Genomic DNA, 22830 nt, shown 5'->3' on the forward strand with positions numbered 1-22830 from the left:
TCTTGGCGTGTACTCCCGTTAATGTCGGAACTGACATCGGCATTGGGCGATGCATGAGACCGTACCCATGGGGATCAGTTCTAGTGCACTCTCATGGTTTTGTGGTGGTACATCAATACCTGGAACAGCTATACCATTCTCTCCATGGTCCTCAAGACCGTTATTTTCATGTGTGTTCATTGAGTTAGACATTTTGACCTGAAATCAAAGATTCTTGGACAAGAAAAGTGTGAAGAATAACTTGCGTTATGTAGTAAACCAGAAAGGAAACAACCACTATTATTTTTAGCCCCACTGTGGGCACCAAACTGTTTACCTTGAAAATGGTAATTACAATTAGATTTGATTTGGTGGTTCTAAAAATATGTGATTTATTTTTATGCTAGTTATTAAGAAGTAAATGCTAAGTGTGAGACTAGAAAATGAGATAGGAACTTGAAAACAGTATGTTTAAGCAAATCAAGTGGTTTTGAATCGGGGCCTCGAGCCAGATTCTGCGGGGCCTCGAGGTCGAACTAGATACTAAGTTGTGGATAGCCGATGAAGGTCTAACAGTTCTAAGAGCTTTGATCTGAGCTCTTTATGGTCAATAATGAGCAATAAATGAAGAACAATTAATGGAACATAATAAATGTAAGTAATAGAATCAAGGGAGAATGTGTTTAAGTTAGGGAGCAGGAAAATGTTCTTGCTCTTGTATTGAATGTTGTATTGAGTATCTTGTCATGTCTGCAAAAAATAACAAGGTTCCTCTTTATATAGAAGGGGAAATCCCAACATAGTACATGTGCATTTATTACAAAAAAATGTAGCTGGTACAGCTATTTAGCAGTCTGGTACAGACTGGTACTATTCTTGTAGGTGTTGTCAGCTTTAACCACGTGCCTAGGGAACTTCCTGTTTATCCATAATAACCATCAATTTAAGCTGCCCCAAGGTCGGGCATAAAGAACCCTCGAGGTCAACACCTCGACCGTACCCCGGGCCTTCAAGGTGAAGCTACGAAAAGACGTAGTGATTGTAAAATTGGGCTCTCCAATTTTATCCGTATACAATATGCATGTGTATGACACTATAAATATTGCATAATTTACAAAGTTATTCAGACTTATAGGTAGATTTCTTTATTCCATATTTCATCTATGTCATTTATGTACTGATTTTTATGCTTTATATACTCAGTATATTATTCGTACTGACGCCTTATTTCCCAGGGCCTGCATTTCATGCCCGTAGGTGCAGGTAGTTAAGTTGACGGTCCCCCTTCTTAGGATCCTTAATCAACGAGAAATGGTGTGCTCCACTTGATTCAGAGCTACTTTTGATTTTGGTACGATATGCTTGTATACATATATGGGTATAACGTGATTTAGTCATGTCTTTGTACATATGTATTTCTATTAGAGGTCTGTAGACAGTTATGTATAGTTGGATAGTATGTGGCCTTGTCGGCTTCCAGTTTTAGAAATATAGTTGTCAATAGCAGCCTTGCCGGCTCGCCCACTATATTCCTCATGTATATGTACATATGTCTTTTGGATAGGTTTCCCTCACGTATGTTATTCATGTTTATATCTTAAATGCGTGCTTAAGGATATTCAACATGTAGGATTCGGCACTATTGTGGCCCATCGGTTTGGGTCGTGACAAGTGAAAAGATGGACAAGCTTGTCAAAGATGTCAAAAACTCCTATAACTCCTTCTGCACCAAAGTGATAAACACTCTCAAGTATTTCTTGGGAAGAAATTAATGTGCATCTGTGCGATGGTGTTACAAATAATATTTTTTGCTTTTGCTTGCTTGCTGGTGGTTTTAAACTAACTTTCTTTTGCTTGTGTCTACACAAATTATGCCTCTGCTGAAGGCACTACTTTTATTGCACTACCTCACTAGTTATTATGTACATTACATCCTATATTACTTGTGTTATATGCTTTCCTTTCCTTTTTGATTGATGTCAAGGGGAGAGAAAAGTAGAGAAGTAAAACAACCACTTAGGAGGAGAAAACACTCATTCAGGGGGAGATGGCATCAACTCAGGGGGAGCAATTTAGGAAGTGAAATAAAAAGGGAAGTCTCATAATTAATGTTTACTCTCTCTTGATTGTCATCATCAAAAAGGGAGAGATTGTTAAGTTAAATTCCAAAGTTTCAATGATGACAATGTTCATTTACCTTGTTTTGTAGGAATCATCAAAAGGAAAGAAAACAAACGAGAAGTTGTGATTGCTGAATTAATGGACGAGAATAAGGAATCAAAAATTAGTACATCCATTCAGCCCCAATCAAAGGAAATCATATCAAGGAGATATTGCAAGCAAATATTCAGATTCTCAATTAAGCTCAATCAAAGGATTGATTGTCTCGTAAATGGAAGCATGTGACAAGTAAAGTCAAGATCGAATCCGGCCCTTTCCAAGAGCAGGATTCAAAGAGGCACCCCTTGGGTCAAATCCTTTTAAAGATCTCGTGCCTCTATTTTCGGTCAAGGCTCAACGACTCTTTTCTCTCTTATAAGAAGACTGCTAAGATCAAATGGAGGACTTTCGCAACTACACACATTATTTTCTATGTCTCTCTACTTCTTAGCCTAAACATTGTAATCCTTTGTTTACTAGTGTCTCAAAAGATAGGAAGAATTAGAACACAAAAGAGAGTTGTGTCATTATTCAAGATTCATTGTTGTAATTCTTCGTTGGTGGTGAACGAGTCAAAACTATCTGTACTGTAATTCTTTCAAGATCTAAAGAGAACCTTTGTTACCCAAGGGAAACTGGATGTAAGTACCACACTAGTACCGAACCAATATAAAATCGTTGTGTGTCATTCTCTTTTCATTTACTGTTACCTTACATTCTGCTCTTAATTTAATCAACTAAAATTATGGTTAGTCGACTATTTTTTAGTAGACCACAATTCATCCCCTCTTGTAATTTCATATGTTTGTCTAAAATTTGGTGAAGTTAGGTTAAGGCCTTGATTCATCCTTTTTTTTTCTTTTATCAATTATCCATAATTAAAAAATGATCATTTTTCAATAATTAAACCAGCATGGTCATATCACTCACGATATACTTAGTTATTTCTTTCTAATGATATAATTTGGGAAATTGCACTAACTAAAAGGTTATCTAGATATTGCATTTGCATTAAGTTGTTTGACGAAAAGATCTATAATTTGGTATATCTGTAGTTATTTCTCCACACCAAGCTGACTTAATGGAAAAATGCTTTAGCTGTCTAGAGATATTGCATCTGGATGAAGTTGGCTGGGTAGAAAAGGTATAATTAGTTCGTGGTACTGATTTCTACGTATCAAGCTGACATAACATGGCAAAAAACATTAATTAAAACATTATCTACATAGGTGGGAAATTCCAATATCAAAATAAAGTACAAACATTGATACACATGATACAATGCCGTAGATAAACATGATGGTATAACTAGATCTGAACGGCTCTTAACATTTTCGAACCAATTAAATGTTATAGATGAATGATTTTGATTATATACACAGAAAGTGTAAATAAAATTTTATGCAATCACACCTATAAATACGCAAAATACTTGAATCTAAGGTAGTACGTATTTGGATTCACAAAAGATGAAAAGAAGCATGAAGTTCAACCACCTTTTACCAATGTTCCTACACTTGTTCCTCTTCTCTTCTTGCTTTACTTTTGGCCAAACAATTGAATCACCCCCAACTAGAGTTCCTGTGCTTGACATGGATGGTGATCCAGTCCACAAAAACCGATTATACTACATATTGTCTGTCAATGGAACTGTGGATGAAGGTGGATTGAGATACATATCCTATAAGTATTGTAAGTACCAAATTATCCAAGAAAAGCTTGGAACCCCAAACGGACATTTTTGGGTTTTCTCTAATTTGGCAGACCACACCACAATTGATCTGTCCAATGATATTTCCATTGGTGTTGGTAATCTCTACACTGTTTGTTCTAAAGAACCAGTGTGGATAGTTGAACAAAATGGATATGTGGATGGTGATGTCTCTTATGGCCACAATGCTGATGATACTAAGTTCAAGATAGAGAAGGATGACAAAGGAGATGGATATAGGATTGTCCACTGTGGTAACTCAAATGGTTGTAAGAATGTAGGTGTGGTCATTGAGAAAAATGGGAGGAGGAGGATTGCTTTGACTGAGTCACCACTAGTGGTCAAATTCAAGAAGTTTGGAGATTTTTCAAGTTAAAACCCTAAAGTTTTACCAGAAAAGAAACATTACGCCGTGTCTTTTTATTTTTCTTGCTTAGTTCTCTATATATGTATCATGTGTATTTTAAACTTGGAGTATTAATCTAAAGTCTGTCCTTGTCAATGTAACGTAATTTCTCTTAAAGCTTGTGTATTGTTGTCTATTTTAGTATGCCTAATAGTATGCCTTAGAGGCTTACGCATCTCATTATGGGAAGTCTATAAGCCGGTGCTTGTCACGATCCCAAATTCAACTAGTCGTGATGACACCTAACCCAACCCACTTGATAAGCCAAATAGCAACAATCCTCTAACTGAGAAAACAAATTGTTTTCCCTCAAAATCGGATAACAATTAAATTTGTAAGTGATTTTAAGGATACGCAGATTAATTTGATACAAAGCGAGAAATTGAGTTAGAATTGAACAAATAGAGATAAAACAAATTCAAACTACACGAGGAGGATAGTTCCAGACTTAGTGAAATATTCAACATCGATCAGGGCTCGCAATGGCCAGCACTGATGAATAAGAAAAAGAGAAAATAATAATATATTGCTTTTGAATGTGTGTCACGAATTATCACACCCCCATTATATAGTAGGGGAGTCCTACTCTAGGTACAACTCTATAAAAGGTAAAAAAAATCCTCCGATTAACTGATTGTCGGTTCTTCATCGATACGTATCGAGATCCCCGCCGTAATATCTGGCTGATCACGGATATCAAGGCCTCTTGTTGGCCGTGCTCGATTGCCCGAAAATGTTTTTCGAAGTCGTTCGAGGCTCGGACCAATCCCAAACCATGACCCCGATATTCTCTAGGGCGGGCGTCATGTCCCCGAGTTCTGACTCGATGAGACTTTTGCCTAGATTTCGATCCCTTGTCATCATGTCTCGAGCTTGGCTTATTTTGTTGAAGACCGGGTTGTACTATGATCCCAGTTTCACCCATATACAGATAGTCCCTTCATTTCTCGCAGAGTAAATGATGAGAAACGACATGAGTTCCCGATTCTTTCTTCGACGCATCGCACATAAACAACAAAACACCCTAAATGTCTCATCAGCTATGTCATAATGGCATTAAATGCATGTCAGCCACCAGCCAGCTGTCCGTGGATGAGAAACATCGCTGAACTCCTACAGATACCCCTTTCCTTGTCCATTTTTTACTTTACACCAAATCTTCTACCCTCGTACCTTCAGGATTTTAATACTCTCTAGCGTTTTTACCTCCGTTACTCAAGGTTCTTTAGGACTTTGCAAAAACTTTTACTCATCTCCTACTCAAGCCAATAAGTTTGATCCTTCAACTTTCAATCTTTCTCCATCTTTTCCAAGCTTTTTCTTCCATAACAATGGCAAAAACCTCAAAATCTATTCCTCAGAAGGATGTTCTTTCTCCCTTGCTACTAACCACTGAGGTTGAGGAGACCATCTCCGATATGGTTGTTAATGAACCGGAGGAAGAAGCCCCCTTAAAGATGTTCATACTCGGTGGTTGTTCGGTCACCGGTGACTTTAATGTTAAGAAGCCTTCTTCTGTATAGGGTCAACATAAGGAGGCCTCGAGATACATCTGCTTAATTTCGAAGAGGTCCTCCCCATGGTCCGAAAAGATTGCAGTTGGGCCGACAAAGACATAGTGGTCTCTAACTCCGAAGAGGCCATTACCACCCATATCGAGGGATACTTAAGTTTTTACACATATCCCTTTACATTAGGCCTGGTTGACCCGGTCATCTTAGACTTTTACAGGAGGTATAACGTATGCCTTGGCCAAATTCATCTATCATTATGGAGGATCGTGATCCTTCTTCGATTCACTGTAAACAAAAATCGATAGATGCTCGTTCACCATCAATCATTTACTTCGCTTATACAATCCCCAAATCTTTCGAGGGGAGGGGGTTGATAAAGCTAGTACATCAGGCCAGCAAAGCCTCATTCTCTAGCATCGACGAGGACCGAGATCAGGGTGGGCAAGGACGTTTTGTTTGGGTGACGACCGCCGACCTGGTACCTGCCGAGTGGAGGTTGTTCCCTGAAAGTGTGATGACCCGATAGGTCATCTTATGATTTAAAACCAAATTCTATATTTTGAGGTTTTAAATACCTTATTTTATCCTTCCTCGATTTGCGTTCACGGTCCGGGTATTTTTTTCTGGAAGGCTTATATGTTAAAAATTGATGAAAACAAGAATTTTTGCCTTAAAAGTTAATTTTAGTTGACTTCGATCAACGTGTTGAGTAAACAGACCCAAACCCATATTTTGACAATCTCGGTGGGTCCGTATTGAAGTATGGGACCTAGGCGTGTGTCCAAAATCGAATTTGGAGGTCCCTAGCTTGAGTTATGAATTTTTGTTGAAAATTAAAAGTCTGAAAATTCAATGGTTTTAAGAATTGATTAATGTTTGGCCTTGTTAATACCGAGTCTTTATTTTGGTTCCGAAGCCTGGTACAGGTTCAAAATAATATTTTATGGCTTGCCTATGAAATTTGGTGAGAAACGAAATTGGTTGGACGTGATTCAGATGTCCGGTTGGGAAAATAAAAATTTCAAAGTGTTCTTGAGAATCCTATTTGATTTGGTGCTAAAATTGTAGTTCTAGGTGTTATTTTGGCGATTTGATTGCACGACAAGTTTGTATGATGTTTTGAGACTTGTGTGGATGTTTGGTTTGGAGCCCCGAGGGCTCGGGTGAATTTTGGATAGGCTACAGAGTATTTTGGACTTAGAAATCATAGCTGGTGTGCTTCAGGTCTGCAGACTTTGCATTTGCGAGGTCTGGCTCGCAAATATGAGCCTCACATTTGCAAAGAATCATCGCATTTGCGAGTAGTGGGGTTGGGAGGGGACCTTCGCAATTGCGATCAACTTAGGCCGCGTTTGCGAATAATTCCTGAGGAACAATTTCACAAACAACTAGTTCTTGCACTGGCTAATTATGGTCTTTACCTCTGGATGAAGACCTAGGGGTTGATGAAGTTATTGCTTTGGAAGAATAAGACTTTGATGTATTCTTTTAGGAAGGAGTAGTACTACAGCTTGATATGGAACCTAAGCTGCAGAGTCTACCACCTCTTCTACTCGTAACTGGGCAGAAGAAAGAAGGTGTTCATGAATGATTATTATTATTTTATGGGGGTTTGATAAATGAAGAAGGATTCGAAGAACGGGAAATCATTTTGAAAGGTAAAAGCACGAAGGTAGAGAAGAAATCACAGAAGGAGATTGGATGTGAATGCAAGAAAGTAGAAGAATTTTTTGGGTGGTATGTAATGTGGTATTTATACCGAAGAACTGTCATTATGAACCATCATCATGGAACAGTCATTTCAAACTGACGCTACCAGAAAACCTTAAAAAGATGTCATAAACTGCAGAACCAATCATAATAAGACATGTGTCCCGATCATTAAATGGAAAGGACGTACCTCGCTTCACTTCTAGAAAAAAACATAATAATGTTGGGAAGGGGCAGCAAGACATTCCCCCATAAATAAACTTATCTCTTCTAGAATATTTAGTTGAGATATTCAGAAAGTGAGGGACTATCTGTATTGATGGAAAAATAGACATGCCACGTGGATTAACGATGTGATGACAAGTGGCATTTGAATCAGGTTAATAAAGAAGAGTGATGAGGTGCAGTTAAAATACCCATGAAATTGATGACAAAAGGTGTCGTATTCGACAATTGGAAAAGAAGAAATAGGCACGGGATGCATAAGGACTATAAAAGAGGAAGATTCATGAATAATTACGAATATGGAAAGAGAATTAGTATTATCCCTAATTATGCGCGATCGCCTATTATTATCATAATTGTTACGAGTCATTCAACAATGGGTAATTAATACAGTTAATGTTAGTAGCTGGCAGAAATTAAGACAGGGAAACAGGTAATATTGTATCCTTATATAAGCGCTCTTACTTTATTTTGTACGATCATCGGAAAACTTACGAATATATACAATCAGTCTTTTACTTTTATTTACCTGATTGAAGATTCTTGTTCGCAATTCTTGGGAGAAAACAACAATCATCAATAAGATTTCTTTTCTTTGTTTACTGAATATTGTCTAATTACTCTCTTATTTTTTTAAAAATGCAGTAAACTTAGTTATTAGAAACCCAATTTATTCTAATATTGACTTTGACCACACAACTATATTTTGGTTAAACAAAGAGACTATGGTAGTGAAAATTATGTTATTAACTATATTCAAAAAATAAGAAAATAGAAGTCATTAGTTTAATAAACATAAACAGAAAAATGCTGAGCCCATAAGTTTCTTGTGTATTCTTAAGGAATTTAATCCCCTCATAGTTGCCTAAGGTTTCAGATTAATTCCACAAAGGATAGAACGTAATAACTATTTTGTGATAATGTCACTACGAATCACCGAATTTCGGCAAACTCAAATGGCGGAACAAATCACGTTTAATACTTACTTTTTGCTTTGAAAAATAATGCAGAAATGCAAAAGAGAGAAGGAAGAGTTTGCATATTTTTAATGGTGGAAAAATGAGGAAAAAGCTCTAAATTTAGAGCCAATCATTCTGAGTTGAATATGTGCAAAGATACCTGTTCATATGAGGTATCATTTCGGTAGAACTATTTTATTTTTTTGTTTAGCCGCAATTCTAAAGTTGCAAATAACTGTTAGAAAATTAACTGCAAATTTAAAACATAAAATCCGCGCAAAAAAATAGGAGGAAAAAGAAAATATGCAACGAAAAAGGAGGAATAAATTTGGCTCAAAAGATTTATCAATCAATCATAACAATTGACCAAATCCAAATCCGAGCCGAGCAAGCGTGCGACAGTGACGGTCACAACACGAGACTTGCTCTCTTCTCAATTTTTTAAGAGCTAATAGAAGTGTTTAAGCACAATTTTTTTTCTTTCTATTCAATGAGGGACAAAATTCGTTTGTAAAATGAACCAATTGAAAGTTTCATTTCCCCCTATTTCTTTTCTATCATTTTTCATTTGTACCTCTTTTATTTAATAAATAAAACCCAACAAATTATGTGTATTAAATAAAGAGGATGCGATAAGAAAAAAGAAGAAGGAAGAGGGGGGGGGGTGGCATTGAATAAGAAAGGGGCGAGGAAGAAGGAGAAAGAAGAGAGGCGGCCCACCTTCTTCTTTTTATTTTTTTTCACATCAACTTTTAAGGAAAAAATAATTTACTCCAAATGTGTGCCTGTAAAGTTTAAGTATTTAACCGAATTATTTGGACAAGTTTATGGGGAACTTATGTATTTTACCTTAAAGAATTTTAGTTAGAATCAAGAGTGTGTTTGGTATGAATGAAAAAATATTTTTCAATTCTTTCAAAAATATTTTTTTGGTGAACTCAATTTTCCTCCTATTGGAGAAAATTATTTTTCAATTTTTTTTTTCAATATTTCACACCCTATTGCCCACCCCCACCAACCCCTACCCACCACCCCAATCACCCATCCTCACCCCAACCACTCACCCCATGCCCACCCCACACCACTACCCCAACTCTCTACTCAGTTGAATAAGAAAGGGGTGAGGAAGAAGGAGAAAGAAGAGAGGCGGCCCACCTTCTTCTTTTTATTTTTTTTCACATCAACTTTTAAGGAAAAAATAATTTACTCCAAATGTGTGCCTGTAAAGTAAGTATTTAACCGCGTTATTTGGATAAGTTTATGGGGAACTTATGTATTTTACCTTAAAGAATTTTAGTTAGAATCAAGAGTGTGTTTGGTACAAATGAAAAAATATTTTTCAATTCTTTCAAAAATATTTTTTTGGTGAACTCAATTTTCCTCCTATTGGAGAAAACTATTTTTCAAATATTTTTTTTCAATATTTCACACCCTATTGCCCACTCCCACCAACCCCTGCCCACCACCTCAATCACCCATCCTCACCCCAGCCACTCACCCCATGCCCACCCCACACCACTACCCCAATTCTCTACTCATCCCACCCCTACTCCACGAACCCCCCTTTTCCCAACCTCCCTCCTATTTTAGCCAAATATAAAAAAAAAGTTTTTTCGCTCACCAATCAAATATAAAAAAAAGAAGTGACAAAACCATTTCAAGAAAAATATTTTTCTCCGAACACCCCAAATCCTGTTTCTTCTTTCCAAAACTTCATATTCCCCTTTCAATAAATTAATCAAACTCCTGTAAAAAAGTGAAATCACTATAAAAGTATGAGTACACAAGTGCAAGCGATTTTCAACCGTCACTTCACTAGAGAGTAGAGATGTTCTGGAGAAACCAACGACGTCGAAGTGCTGCCGTGTTGTTATTGCTTTACCGCTCAGTCGTTCGTACCCACCGCTGTTAGTCTCCGTTACTCCACCGGTTTGCTTCTTGCTGACAATCTTACGGTAATGTTTCTACTTTTGAGTTGGTTTTCAGTTTGTATTATGGAGGTATGTAATTAAGGGATGCATAGTTACCTGAAACCTTTTGCGGCATTCATCATTTGGAGTATGTTACAAATCCTACTCCTTACTTTCCAATGTAGTGTAAGGCTGTTTACGATAGACCCTTATGGTTCGGCTCCCGGACGTTCGCATAGCGGGAGCTTAGTGCACCGCGCTACCTTTTTTTTTACTCCACATAGTTAAGAAACTACTTAACTTGTATATTGTATTAGTGATTGTGGAAGAAAAATATTGAAGTAATGGTTGAAAAGATAGTTTAGTGGAGAAAACATCGATCAAAGTTGAAAAGATGAATAGTCTAATATAGACGTTTTGGCACATCCTGAAATGGAAAAACTTTCATAAAAATTGGAATGAAGGGAGTTGCTAAAAGTTGAAATGAAGTTACATTTCAAAGTATTTTAGTCTTTCCAAATAATCCGTTTCAAAAAGAATGACGAATTTTGAAATGCTAGGGCGACAGTATCCAGTTTAATTAGACATGAATTCTTTAATTTATTGAATTAAAACATATTTAGAAACTACATTAATAGTACTATAAGTCACAAATTATTTTGTAATTCAGCATACTATTAAAGAATATGAACAAATTTATAGTCAAAGGAAGAACTGTTTGATCCCCAAATAGTATCAGTGTCATATAAAATAAAACAAAGGAAATATTGAAGAAGGTGTCTCGGTAGTAGAATATTGGAAGTACAAAAAGAACTTCGCATTAAATACAGTGATATTTGTTGAGCGGTGATTCCTACATCTTAAATTAGGTGGAGATGGCAAATATTAGTCATGAGGGAGCATAGTTATGAATTCATATTGCCTGGCAATGATCATGTACTTGCCATCTGAAGAATTTGACTCTCTTTAAGAAGGTTTTGACTCTCATTAGCATTCACTCTTCTGCCCTTTTAAGTTCATGTATTTTAAGGTTCGGTTGGAATATCTAGATTTTGGCTTACTAATTGAAAATTCATGAATTTAAAATCCTACTTATTACAGGAAAAATGATTTTAAGTTCATAAAGTGCAGGTGAATTACAATCTAATGGTCATAATGGGCCCAAAAGTTTTCCTTGAGGATCCGGTGGTGGATAAAGAGTATATGACACATTGAAAATGTCTTTAGGTAGAGAGTGGCGCTATGGAGATATAAACTGATTTGAGGAAGGCCATCTTCCTATTGTGCAGCACGATTGTAAGTACTCCTCCATTTCAGCCATCCTATTTCAATTTTATATGCTAAATCTTCATTTGTCATGTTTCTCTTGCAATATCTAGTGCATTACATTCAAATGCTTTTGTCATTATTAAAAAAGAAGATATATAGATGCACTTGCTTTTTTGGTAATATTCATGAGATATTTGACTCACATTATGCTTGGCTATAAAATGCCTCTTTATACAAAATGCATTCCTGCAAGCATAGATGTTTCTTAAGGATTTTTATTTTTTGATTCTAGACATTTTGCGTGAAATAAGACCTGTCTTATATCGTCTTCCACATTAGATAGTGTATCACCTATCTAAGCAAAGCATTCAGTAGCTGAGCTGGGCATTTTGCTTTTGATGGGCGTGAATGGTCCATTGGAATCACTTTCTGTTCCTCCTTTCACGTGCACGAGAATATGGACAAGGAAACACTCTCTTGGATCCTTATTTACTTTATTCTTTATGAGCTGCTTAACGACAAAGGATCTTCACAAGAGGCGTCACAAGCTATAAATGGCAGTAATAGTGACAGTAAAGTATTTTAACTGCTACCTGGTGCAAAAAGAGTAATCTGAATTAACTCTTATTCCTGCTTATATTAGTGTTTGGATGTGTTCATTAGCAACATAAAAGGTTTTTCGGTGGATTCTTCCTTCAACTGCTTTCCTTACTGAAAGTGGTTTTGCAGGAGCTGCCGATACTCAGACCTCTTCCGATAGACTGAGCAAATTCTGAAATAGTTTATTTGCTGGATACATCACCCTGTTTCCGAACTTCTTTCTGAAAAGGTCTTTCGTACAACTAGCCTATATTTTACAGTGCTAATTGATGAGGAAAATTAGCCTGTAGCTTATCTATCCGCATTAATTGCTTGTAAAGTTACAAATAGCATGTTTTGCTCTATATCATCTCAACTGTCTGTCTGCCGTACTATTTCACATCTCTCGAATTTTCTGAATCCTTTCTACTAACTTATGTTATGATTAATTGTGCAGATTCTATATGTCAATATAGCTGCAAAACGAAATTTATTTGCTGTTTTGGAGTAATAGGCATCTCGTTCTTATGCTTACTAATACTCTAGACTAGTGGGTGCAGTCGAAATGCAGAACTTTCTTTCTGTTATCGTTATTTGCATGAGATAAAATGTTGACAAATTAAATTTTGGACACATTACTTATCAAAAAGGAAAGATATTTAGAGCTTAGACACATTTTTATTGCTGATATTTGACTTTTGGTGGAAAATCTTTTTAAGTAGAAATCTGCTAACTGAAGAAATATCTACTAATACATCATTGAATATATACAACAACAAAGAGTAGAAATATCATTTGTCCACTATCATTCTTTTCAAGATTGATATTACATTGTATGTCCAGTATCATTCTTTTCTTGATCTATATACCCTGTATGCCTTTATTGAAAGGTCTATAATATAGTGCCTGCACTTAATCTTATTGTAATATTAGGTAAAACTTCATCTTCACATCTTGTCCGATTTTCTCTGCTTTTTCTAATCAGCGAAATAGATAATACCTACTTAAAAGCTTCTTATATCTCACCTGGCTACGTTGGGGGTGTGCATAAGTGCACATGATATTCACTGCTGTTGCACCAAGATTTTGTGCCATGAGAACTCCCATGGGTTATATTGCATCATCTTTGCTAAATCAGCATTCAATGTGAACTGTTGCTCTTGTTCTTAGTATCTTTTTTTCTGTAAATATTTCTCGTCTTCGATATATAAACAAAGAGTTCTTTTCCTACTTTGTAAAACATTTCTCTTATTTATGTGCGAAAGTTGGTATGCTCTTTAATAGATTCTATAAATAAGCTATGTATCTATCTGGAAAGCTTCTTGTTGTATATGTTAGTTTCAATGACTAGTATTGGAGCATGCTAAAGAATGAACTTCTCGGAGTATTAGCAATATGTTTCATCCATGCTTTTGGAGTAATAACTGTGAACTTAAAGTGGGTTTTCATTGCTAAATCTCCTTGTTCCTGTAATCTTCCAGTGAGGTTGCATTGGATTCCACAGCTTTTGAATGCACAAAAGTGTTAAACTACACTGCCCTCTCGCTAGATTGTCTTAATTAAAGGGCCATATCTAACTTTAAAAATAATCTGAGCTACCCTGTAGTTTCATATGCTGTTAGAAAAATGTACCTTATGTTGGTTAGTTCACTATTGATTTTAAATGGTATTGCCAAGTGGCTTTTGAAAGAACTCATATTGCTTGTATTCTCTATGTTTATATCAAAGTACTTAATTTATGTTTTCTCCAGAGAAATCTTAATAGAAAGGGGATAATTGATCAGTGAAAAATATGAAGTAATTAGGGGTCAGAAAATAATACATGTGTGTCATTGTTTATTTATTTTACTAGTTCATTTCCAAGTAAAAAAAACGCATGAAACTATAAGTGTTGCTTCATCAGTAACTATAACAATATAAAGAAAATAATATAGGAATGAACTAATTCACAAACTAACGGCAATATGTAAACATACAGACCTGAGGTGAGGCCATGACATTAGTATTCTAGGGTGTTTTCCTAGCACTACCACTGTCCATCTTTTTCTTTTTCTTTCTTTTGTTTCTATTTTCATTCTCTTATTCTTCGCATTGCAATTTTACATAGTATTGATAAACATTGTCTGTTTCATGCTATCTTATGTGACGAATTTCCAATGCCTGGTCTCAAATCGCTCATCTTAATTTTGGCTTATATCCTTCTTCGCGACAGCTTCTGTTGGTAATTCTTCCTATTACTGTTATTTGCATACCATGACACAAGTGCATATTAGAGGATGAAAGATCATTTCAGATTACAAACAGCTATAAACTATGCCTTTTATAAAACTTAGTAAAGTTAAAACCGGATGAAGAAACTGACCAGGCAACATTAAAGTATCACAACAGAACTGCAAATTGATTCTCATCAAGTAATATAGATATGTTGATGCTTTATTTCTCAGTGCTTATTCCTATGAACTTTTTTGTTTCAAACAACAGAAATCTCTGAATTGCGACAACACAAGCAACACTCATGCTTAAACGTCCAACAACCTTGAGCCTGGACCGAGACCAGAAACAAGCATTGCTTCAGCTGCATGGAGGTGGCTGAGGTTTCTTTGCTTTCATTTGGTCTGCAGCAGGACTGGGGCCAAGGGTAAGTTCAAGTTCAGGTATTTGATTAATTCTTGCTGCTGCTAGTCTCTGTTTTAGCTCAGTATACAAAGCCTGGTTCTCCTGTCTCAGCCGTTGAGCAGTCTTCCTTAGCCTGTCATTCTCCCGCATAATCTGAATATTCTGCCAGTACAGGTCTAAATTCTGTTTCTCCATAAATCAAATGCTTGAGTTGGCCTGAAACGGAAGAACCATCAAGAATTATGAAGGTATTTGCATGATATATTTGGAAAACATAGCCTAACATAGTATGTAAAAAAGAGCAGATGATGAAATAGTAAGTATATAGAAGATACACAGGTCGCACAGCATTACAGAAAATTATACACATAGTAAGTTTATAGACAGGTCGCGCAGCATTACAGAAAATTAATAAGAAGTTATAGAAGATAGAGATGATCAAATAGTGATTTCCATGGGAAACATAAGATAGAATTGTAAATGAAAAACAACAATAAGATTGGATTCCAATCTAGCCCCTGCTCTGTCTCATGATATTTGAGTCAAGGAAAGCGAGAGTCCCTGGACATTTCAGAGGGTACTCGATACACTTTAAGAAAATAACCATCTCCAAAGAGGGGAAGCATATCATCATTTGATCAAAATAGGGGAATGGAATGAAGGAAAACTAGTTTTGAAAGAACACTAAAATTTTCTCTATATGGCAATTACTTACAATAGAGAACAGACTCCAAACCTTCAGATCAAAAGCTGTTAGGGACAACTGGTTTTGGTTGGAGTCTCTTTGCGATACATGCTTATTTATACTATTATGTCACTTGTACGGATGGACAAAGAAATACTAGAAGCAGCACACACGAGAATGGCACGCCTTGTTCAAGAAATGCTCCAGAAACCAACTTGCAAAGCCCCGTTTTATTCTCCTTTATCCTCACATAAAAACACATCACATTTTTAGTTAAGAATAATTAGAAGGAAAGAAGAATGTTGGTTTTTGCATGTGGATTTTGCTTGTTTAGTTATGTAAAATTTGTTAGAAAAAGCAGCATAAAATATGACATTCCTGAAGAAGCAAATGGCCTGAGTAAAGGGAGAAATAGCATGGGAGACAGCAAGAAAGTGATTTGTGAGAATTTTGATGTTCATGAGAGGAACCTGAATGTGAGTAGGAAAATAATAAGCGTTCAATGACTTTTACAGAACTAACTCGTGTTTATTAAAGTGATTTGCCTAATGTTTGAGTAGATCAACAATAATTACAAGGAGTAGTATTTTAATACTAGTATCTAGTAAACTGGCTACCTTATGTGGGTTTTCCGGAATTACAAGAGAATCCCTCCATTTATTGAACATCGCTGATTAATTCATTACCTATAAAATAGAATAATAAATGGTTTAAATAAAAAGAAAGAAACAGAGAAGGAAAATCTTGGGCAGCTGGTAAGAATGCAATAACTATTTTTCTTTGCTTGTGTATTGGAGAGTACTGGAATTCATTAAGTATTATTTTTCTGTGTTTATTGGAGAGTTTGAAAAACGTCGAAGGAAATTTTGAAATCTGTTACGAGCTAATTTTTGTTGAAAGTATTTTCGAATTACAATGTCACATTATAAGAAAGGGTCTTTAGTCATTTGTTGGTCACATGTTATAGATTAACAATAATACCATCTCTTCCCTGATACAAGGCCAACTATCAAAAATTTTTCTTTTCAAATTTACTATTTGCTCTTTATCTTTCCTGCACTGTTCAGTGAAAAAAACGTGAAAGTTCTTTTATTAGCACTTCTTTTTTCAAGAATTGAAATGTTAAAGAAAGAACTATTCAGCGAAATTGAAAAAATGTCCTTTAATAGTTCATGATCTTTTCAGACCGTGATATATAATTACTAGTAACTATTTTGTGACTCGGTATAAGTTATCAACCTTGTAACTTATTTTCTATGACCAAACTTGTAATTAGATACCAAAGAAACAATATTCTTACAAAGCCGCGGCAAGAACGTTGGAGAAAACTGCATAGGTGCATTCAAATCCTTGAAGGCTGGCAGATATGATATAAAATTTTCATTCTCATTTCTTTTGCTTTATCTATTTATTTTGGAAACGATTGAATGTCATTTTTAAAGAGTCAATAGTCAGTGACTCTTTAAACCTTAGGTCAAAATAGAAATAATGGATGGGGTATTCTTTCTTCCTTAGTTTTATGTAATTCCAATTGGTAATAATGGTTATATTGTTTATGAAGCTAACAAATTGCAATACGGATTCGATGTTTTCGCAAGAAACAGAAAATAAGTTTCAGTATAAACGCATATAATTTTTCAATGATTAGAAGCCGTGCCGATAGTGCACTATTTATAAACTTATACTCTTGTGAATGACGGTAAATTTTATCGGTGGTCATTTAACTTTGAGTTTGTAATACAGAAGTCATTTTTCTATATTTTGTTACATAAAAATCATTTAACTTTGAGTTTATAATAAAAAGTCACTTCTCTATTTTTGGTCACATAAAAGTCATTCAACTTTGACTAGGTAACCAAAAAATGAATGTCACCCGAATTTTATATTTTATGCTGGAAATATGACATAACACTCTAAAATAAGTTTATCATATTTGGGATAATTTGAGAAACCTCTTTCCAAGTTTCGTTAATCTCAGTTCTGGTTTACGAATATTATATTTTTTTTTTATTTTGATTACTTTGTAATAAATTTCTTAACTCATTATCATCAATGTAAAAAATATAATTTGATTATTTTACCCTTATTAATTTATACTCATTTGTTTAATAAATTGTATAAAAGTATCTTTTTGAATTAGCAGAAGAGTCATTGTTAGAGCATCAAATAATTCGATGGCAAACACAAATCTAGAGCTCAATATGTTTCCCATGGCTTCGATTCGTTACAAAGAAATTAAATATGGAGATAAACGTAATTTTATAAATCACAAGGGAGAGGTCTCTAAAATTAATATATATTACATATGATATGTTCTATTAAGCTAAATAGCTATTTTGAAGTGTCGTGTCATATTCTCTGTATAAAATATAAAATTCAGGTAATATTACGTTTTAGTTAACTTGGCCAAAGTTGGATGACTTTTATGTCACAAAAATTTAAAAAGTGACTTTGTGTTACAAACTCAAAAGTGAATGACTTTTATGTAACAAAAAATAAAAAAATAATTTTTGTGTTACATACTCAAAATTGAATAACCACCAGTGATATTTACTCTGTCAATGGCCAACATTTTAGCACATTAACCAATCCATGCAAAGTGTCAGAAAGGCCAGAAGTCATAATTTTTTAAATTTGGAGCGTTTGGGATAGATTGCGCGTACCTCTAATTGATCCTTCACTCAACCTTTCATTTCTAACTCACAAGTGTATGTTTTAAGGTAATCTTGCCTACTAAGCCCCTTGATATTTCACTTATAAGTCAAGGGATTGGCCAAATTCTCTTTTGACTACACATAATATGAATGAAAAAATTTGCTATTCTAAGTAATTACTTTATCACATTATGTTTCAAAAGAATGTGTTTACTCTTTCCACTGAAAGATTTATTTTCTTATAATGGTTATTATGCCTTGGCAATCACAATTCATCGACACAAATATGGTTGGTTTAATTCCTAGTGCAATACTCGCCAAGAGGTTGCTTAATCAGCCTCAATGCCAGGCAATTCCAATACCATAACACCCCACCAAAAAGTGATCACACAATTACTACTGAGCTTTTTCCTCATCTGAATCAGAGATTCAATATCATTACTGTATCCTTTTAATATAGTGAAAAATTCACATACAAAATACTAATTCATAGTATTTCTCAAATAAGGTATAAAATCATCTCAAATGAAAAGAATAACTTCTATACAAATGCCTTTTGAAATAATTTTCAACACATATTAAAATTTATATTCTTTTGGTAACTTCCTTATTCAAATAGCAAAATAAATTTTTCTAAACATAGAAGCAATTATAACTTCTGTAGAAGTATCTCAAATTAGTAGGAAAAATGTCATAATTCAAGGATTTTTCACCCAAATGACTAAGAGACCCGAAACAAAATTACTTTTCAGTGCCAGAAATACAACATCTTATTAATCTTCCAATACAAATTTTCGTCACAAAAAAATCTTAATTTTCTAAGGTTTCAGTATAATTTTAAAAAAAAAGTTTGCTACCTTTTGCTTTCTTAAGATCAGGCTATATAACTCTGGACACCCCGGTCCCTCACATTTTCGAAAGTTTTAGGTTATTTTACAACTCATAAGGAATTTCATTTTATAAATAACAAGCTAATAATATACCTTCACCCGAAGATTAATCTTCTATTTATGTACATTTTTAGATTCAGAAGGATATACATAGACATATCACAATCTATATCGGAAATAATTTTTTAATCAATTGCGATATGAATGAATTCACTTTGATAAAATGCAAACAAATTGCACCATCCATGTACTATACAACCAAGATTCCAATCAACATAAAATTATATATAATTTTTAAATAGGTGAGTGGTTAACAATATCAAACTAAATCTCATATAGTTAAAAGAGAACAAAAAGAATGAATAGCATTTCATCAACAACTATAGATGATTGGGAGAAAGACATATTAAGTTACCAACATCGAACATCTGATGATTATTCCATATCATTGCTATGATGAACATGCTAAGCCGAACAATTGCAATCTTTACCTTCTCTGAAGAAAAGATGGATGAACACATATATACCACCGAGTGGAATTAGAGCAATGACTAAAATAGTTTGTTCAACGAAAATATTGTAATTGGTATCTCCATAATAATAGTGTGAAAATATCCTTAAGATTGTTGTAAAAATTATTTATGGAGAATAGGAGTTAGCTTGAGGCGTGTCAAGGACACAATTCTTAAGGATATTTCGCGCACACAATAATGAATAAAATTAGACATATCCCTCAGGATTCAACAAGCTCTTCCAATTATTAAATCGGGGGACAGAACAAGTAGAAAATTCAAGAAAGAAACCCTACGTATAGGAGGAAGAAGATGATTCAGAAAGTTGTTTTACAAAGTATCTTTAGTTCTCCAAAGACCATGTTCATATAGGCGTTGCTCCAATGACTAGTTTGACTCTATTAAATATAAAACAATTTACTAAATAATAAGTAGTAATAAAATTAATACTTCAAAAAAGATAAGTTTTTCCAATGCACATTCTCTTTTGAGAAACCACTAATTTTTCCAACACCATTCACCCTCTTCTCCTCATTAGGCACAATATAAGTGGCATATCGTGATAATCTGATGAACTGCATGGATATCGTACCCAGACACCTATTGTACCTTCGTACAAGAAGTACTCGAACTCAAGCATACACTCCGGCTACTAGGCATGAACCTAACTATGGTTTCCACAAACTATTTGTAGGCACGATTACTTTAAAACATACACTTGTGAGTTAGAAGGCTCGTTTTGTCATTAAGTTGAAGTGTTGCATGACATGATTGAATGACTCATTTTGATATTATAATGACTTATGATGTGTTGCTATTTCAAACGTTTAGGCCAATGTTGTCATACTTTATAATTTGAAATTGTTACTTAAGATATTTACGAAATGCTTATAAATTGTAACTATGCATGGATTGTGTGAACACGTCATGCTAGGCTGGTTCGCTCGATGGTAAGTTTAAGAGACATCTTGAGGCGTGACAGATTTGGGCAACTTAGTACCTTAATTTGCATGTTGATGTATGATAGGCGTCATGGAATATGGTTTCACCCGACTGCAATATAATGTAATCGAGTGCCGGTTACAGCACCCTCCACTCTCAGGTTGTGATAAATTTAGTGTCGGTCAAAAGGTTTATGGGTCATGAAGATTTATCTAGTAGAGACCTATTTATAAATGTGTTGCGCGTCACACTTATAATTGTGAGACTACAGAGATATTTAGGACAAAAATGCTAGTATTTTTCTGGGGAATCGATGATTCTAATGAATTAAAAGACTACCAATTCCTTGAGTAATAGGTATTTACTGAGGCAACTGACTTTTCTGTGATATCGAGCTTGGCATTCTGAATGATATGGAAAATGATGACCCTCACTTGTACTTATTGCTGCATATCATCACTCTTTATCCGCTACCTATTGAGCATGTTTTTAAAGAACGAGCTCTTGAGCTTGATCGACGTGCAATTTTATGATATAGAACAACAAACAATACATGAAAAGCTACCTTTATTGTTTTTCACTTTATTAGTGACCTTGCTTTTAAGATGATAGACTCATGCGAAGAGGAAGACCATTGACTGAGTAAACACATTTAGTTTGTGTTTGCTGGTACAAGCTGCAACTTATGAATCATAATTGTAAGCACAACAAAATATGATAAATGACATATGAGATCAATGAGAGGATGTATCTATGTAATTCAAATGATCTAGGGTACTAAGCAAACTTCTTATAATCTACTTAAATATTTCTAGATGACGACTAGCGGCTATATATCTAACAGATGCATAGCAAAATACTCCCATAGTATGTTGGTTGCACTGCCTACCTACCTAGTACAAGATGATGCAAGAATAGTAAAAGAAGAATACTGTCACGATCCAAAATCCACTATAGGTCGTGATGGTGGTCAACACCGCCGTTAGGCAAGCCAAAGTTGATTTATCGATTAGATTACCCATTTTATTACTTTGAAATTTCTAATTTTCAACAATTAAACAGTATAAAATAGAATTTACACGGTAGATGATGATAATTATGTGATCTACGATACCAAACAACAAATAGGAACCCCCAAAATCCGGTGTCACAAGTGCATGAGCATTTCTCTAAGGAGTACAATAATAATGCAACAGTTGTCCCGAATGTAATAAGACAACAACAACAACAACATACTCAGTGTGAGCACGTGATTTTGCCCTATATGAATTACTCCCAGAATTTCAAAACAAAATAATTTCTTTCAGCATTTGCAATTGTTTGAATTTTCGTGACATGTTCTGTTAATTGTTTGCATTTTTGTCTGTGCATTTTAATTAATGAAAAAATACAAAAATATATGTGCATTTGTTTCTAGGATTTAATTTAGCATTTTAGGGTTAATTGAGTAATTAGGTTATTTTATAAAAAGGGAAAAATGGAAAATCACAAAAAATAGTCATCTTGCACCTTTTAGTTCTAATTTTTGATTTCTGAGTTAGCTTTTCCTTATTTTGTTAATTGTGGTAATTAGTTAGGTTTAATTATTATTTTGTTAAATTAATTTGGCTTGATACTTTAATTTGTTTTAGGAAAAAAAAAAGAGAAAAAAAGAGAAAAGAAAAAGAAAGCATGGAAAAATTGGAAAACAAAAGAGTGCATTCAAATTTGGGCCAGTCTTCAAAATTCCCATGGCCCAAACATAATTCCCCCTGAAACCCGTCCAAACCACCTGAAACCCGGTTTCCCCCCCTCACTTAACCAAACGACCCCGTTTCTATTAGCTCTAATCACAGCCGTTGGACTTCAATCATCCAACGGCTCGGAACTCGTCATCTATTTACCATAAAAGTGTCCGAAGTAGACCCCCCGTCTCGTCTCTCATCTCCCTCACAGAACCCTCACCGCCTCCGCCGTGAACCGCCTGCCGGAAATCGTCTTCGCCGGCGGCGTTAATCCAATCGACCCCATTTTTACACCATAGATCCCCCTCCTTCTCCTCTTCCCAAATCCCCAAACCCCTCCCTCGAATCCTACTGGAACTCGTCGAATCTTGGATCGAAGAAAACG

At 35.0% G+C, this 22830-nt stretch overlaps 1 protein-coding gene and 1 long non-coding RNA gene across 3 annotated transcripts; both read left to right on the top strand.

The window, feature by feature from the left end:
- Positions 1 to 3608: 3608 nt before the first annotated feature.
- Positions 3609 to 4226, top strand: LOC104219275 (factor Xa inhibitor BuXI-like). Its single transcript, XM_009769928.2, has one exon. It carries the CDS (start codon positions 3609 to 3611, stop codon positions 4224 to 4226), a length of 618 nt encoding a protein of 205 aa, XP_009768230.1.
- A 6061-nt stretch (positions 4227 to 10287) lies between these two features.
- On the top strand, positions 10288 to 17300 carry LOC104219274 (uncharacterized). Of its 2 annotated transcripts, XR_011403887.1 has the most exons (4): positions 10288 to 10619; positions 11706 to 11870; positions 12573 to 12672; positions 14904 to 17300. It is a non-coding gene; the product is annotated as an uncharacterized lncRNA (long non-coding RNA). The 2 variants fall into 2 exon arrangements; XR_709236.2 differs by lacking the exon at positions 12573 to 12672 and having other exon boundaries at positions 10291 to 10619.
- The last annotated feature ends 5530 nt before the right edge of the window (positions 17301 to 22830 follow it).

Source organism: Nicotiana sylvestris, chromosome 11 (genome assembly GCF_000393655.2).
Source record: "Nicotiana sylvestris chromosome 11, ASM39365v2, whole genome shotgun sequence".
NCBI lineage: Eukaryota > Viridiplantae > Streptophyta > Magnoliopsida > Solanales > Solanaceae > Nicotiana > Nicotiana sylvestris.

What these genes read in the sequence shown, in the direction of transcription:
- LOC104219275 (XM_009769928.2), top strand. Translation starts at nt 3,609, where the DNA reads ATGAAAAGAAGCATGAAGTTCAACCACCTTTTACCAATGTTCCTACAC.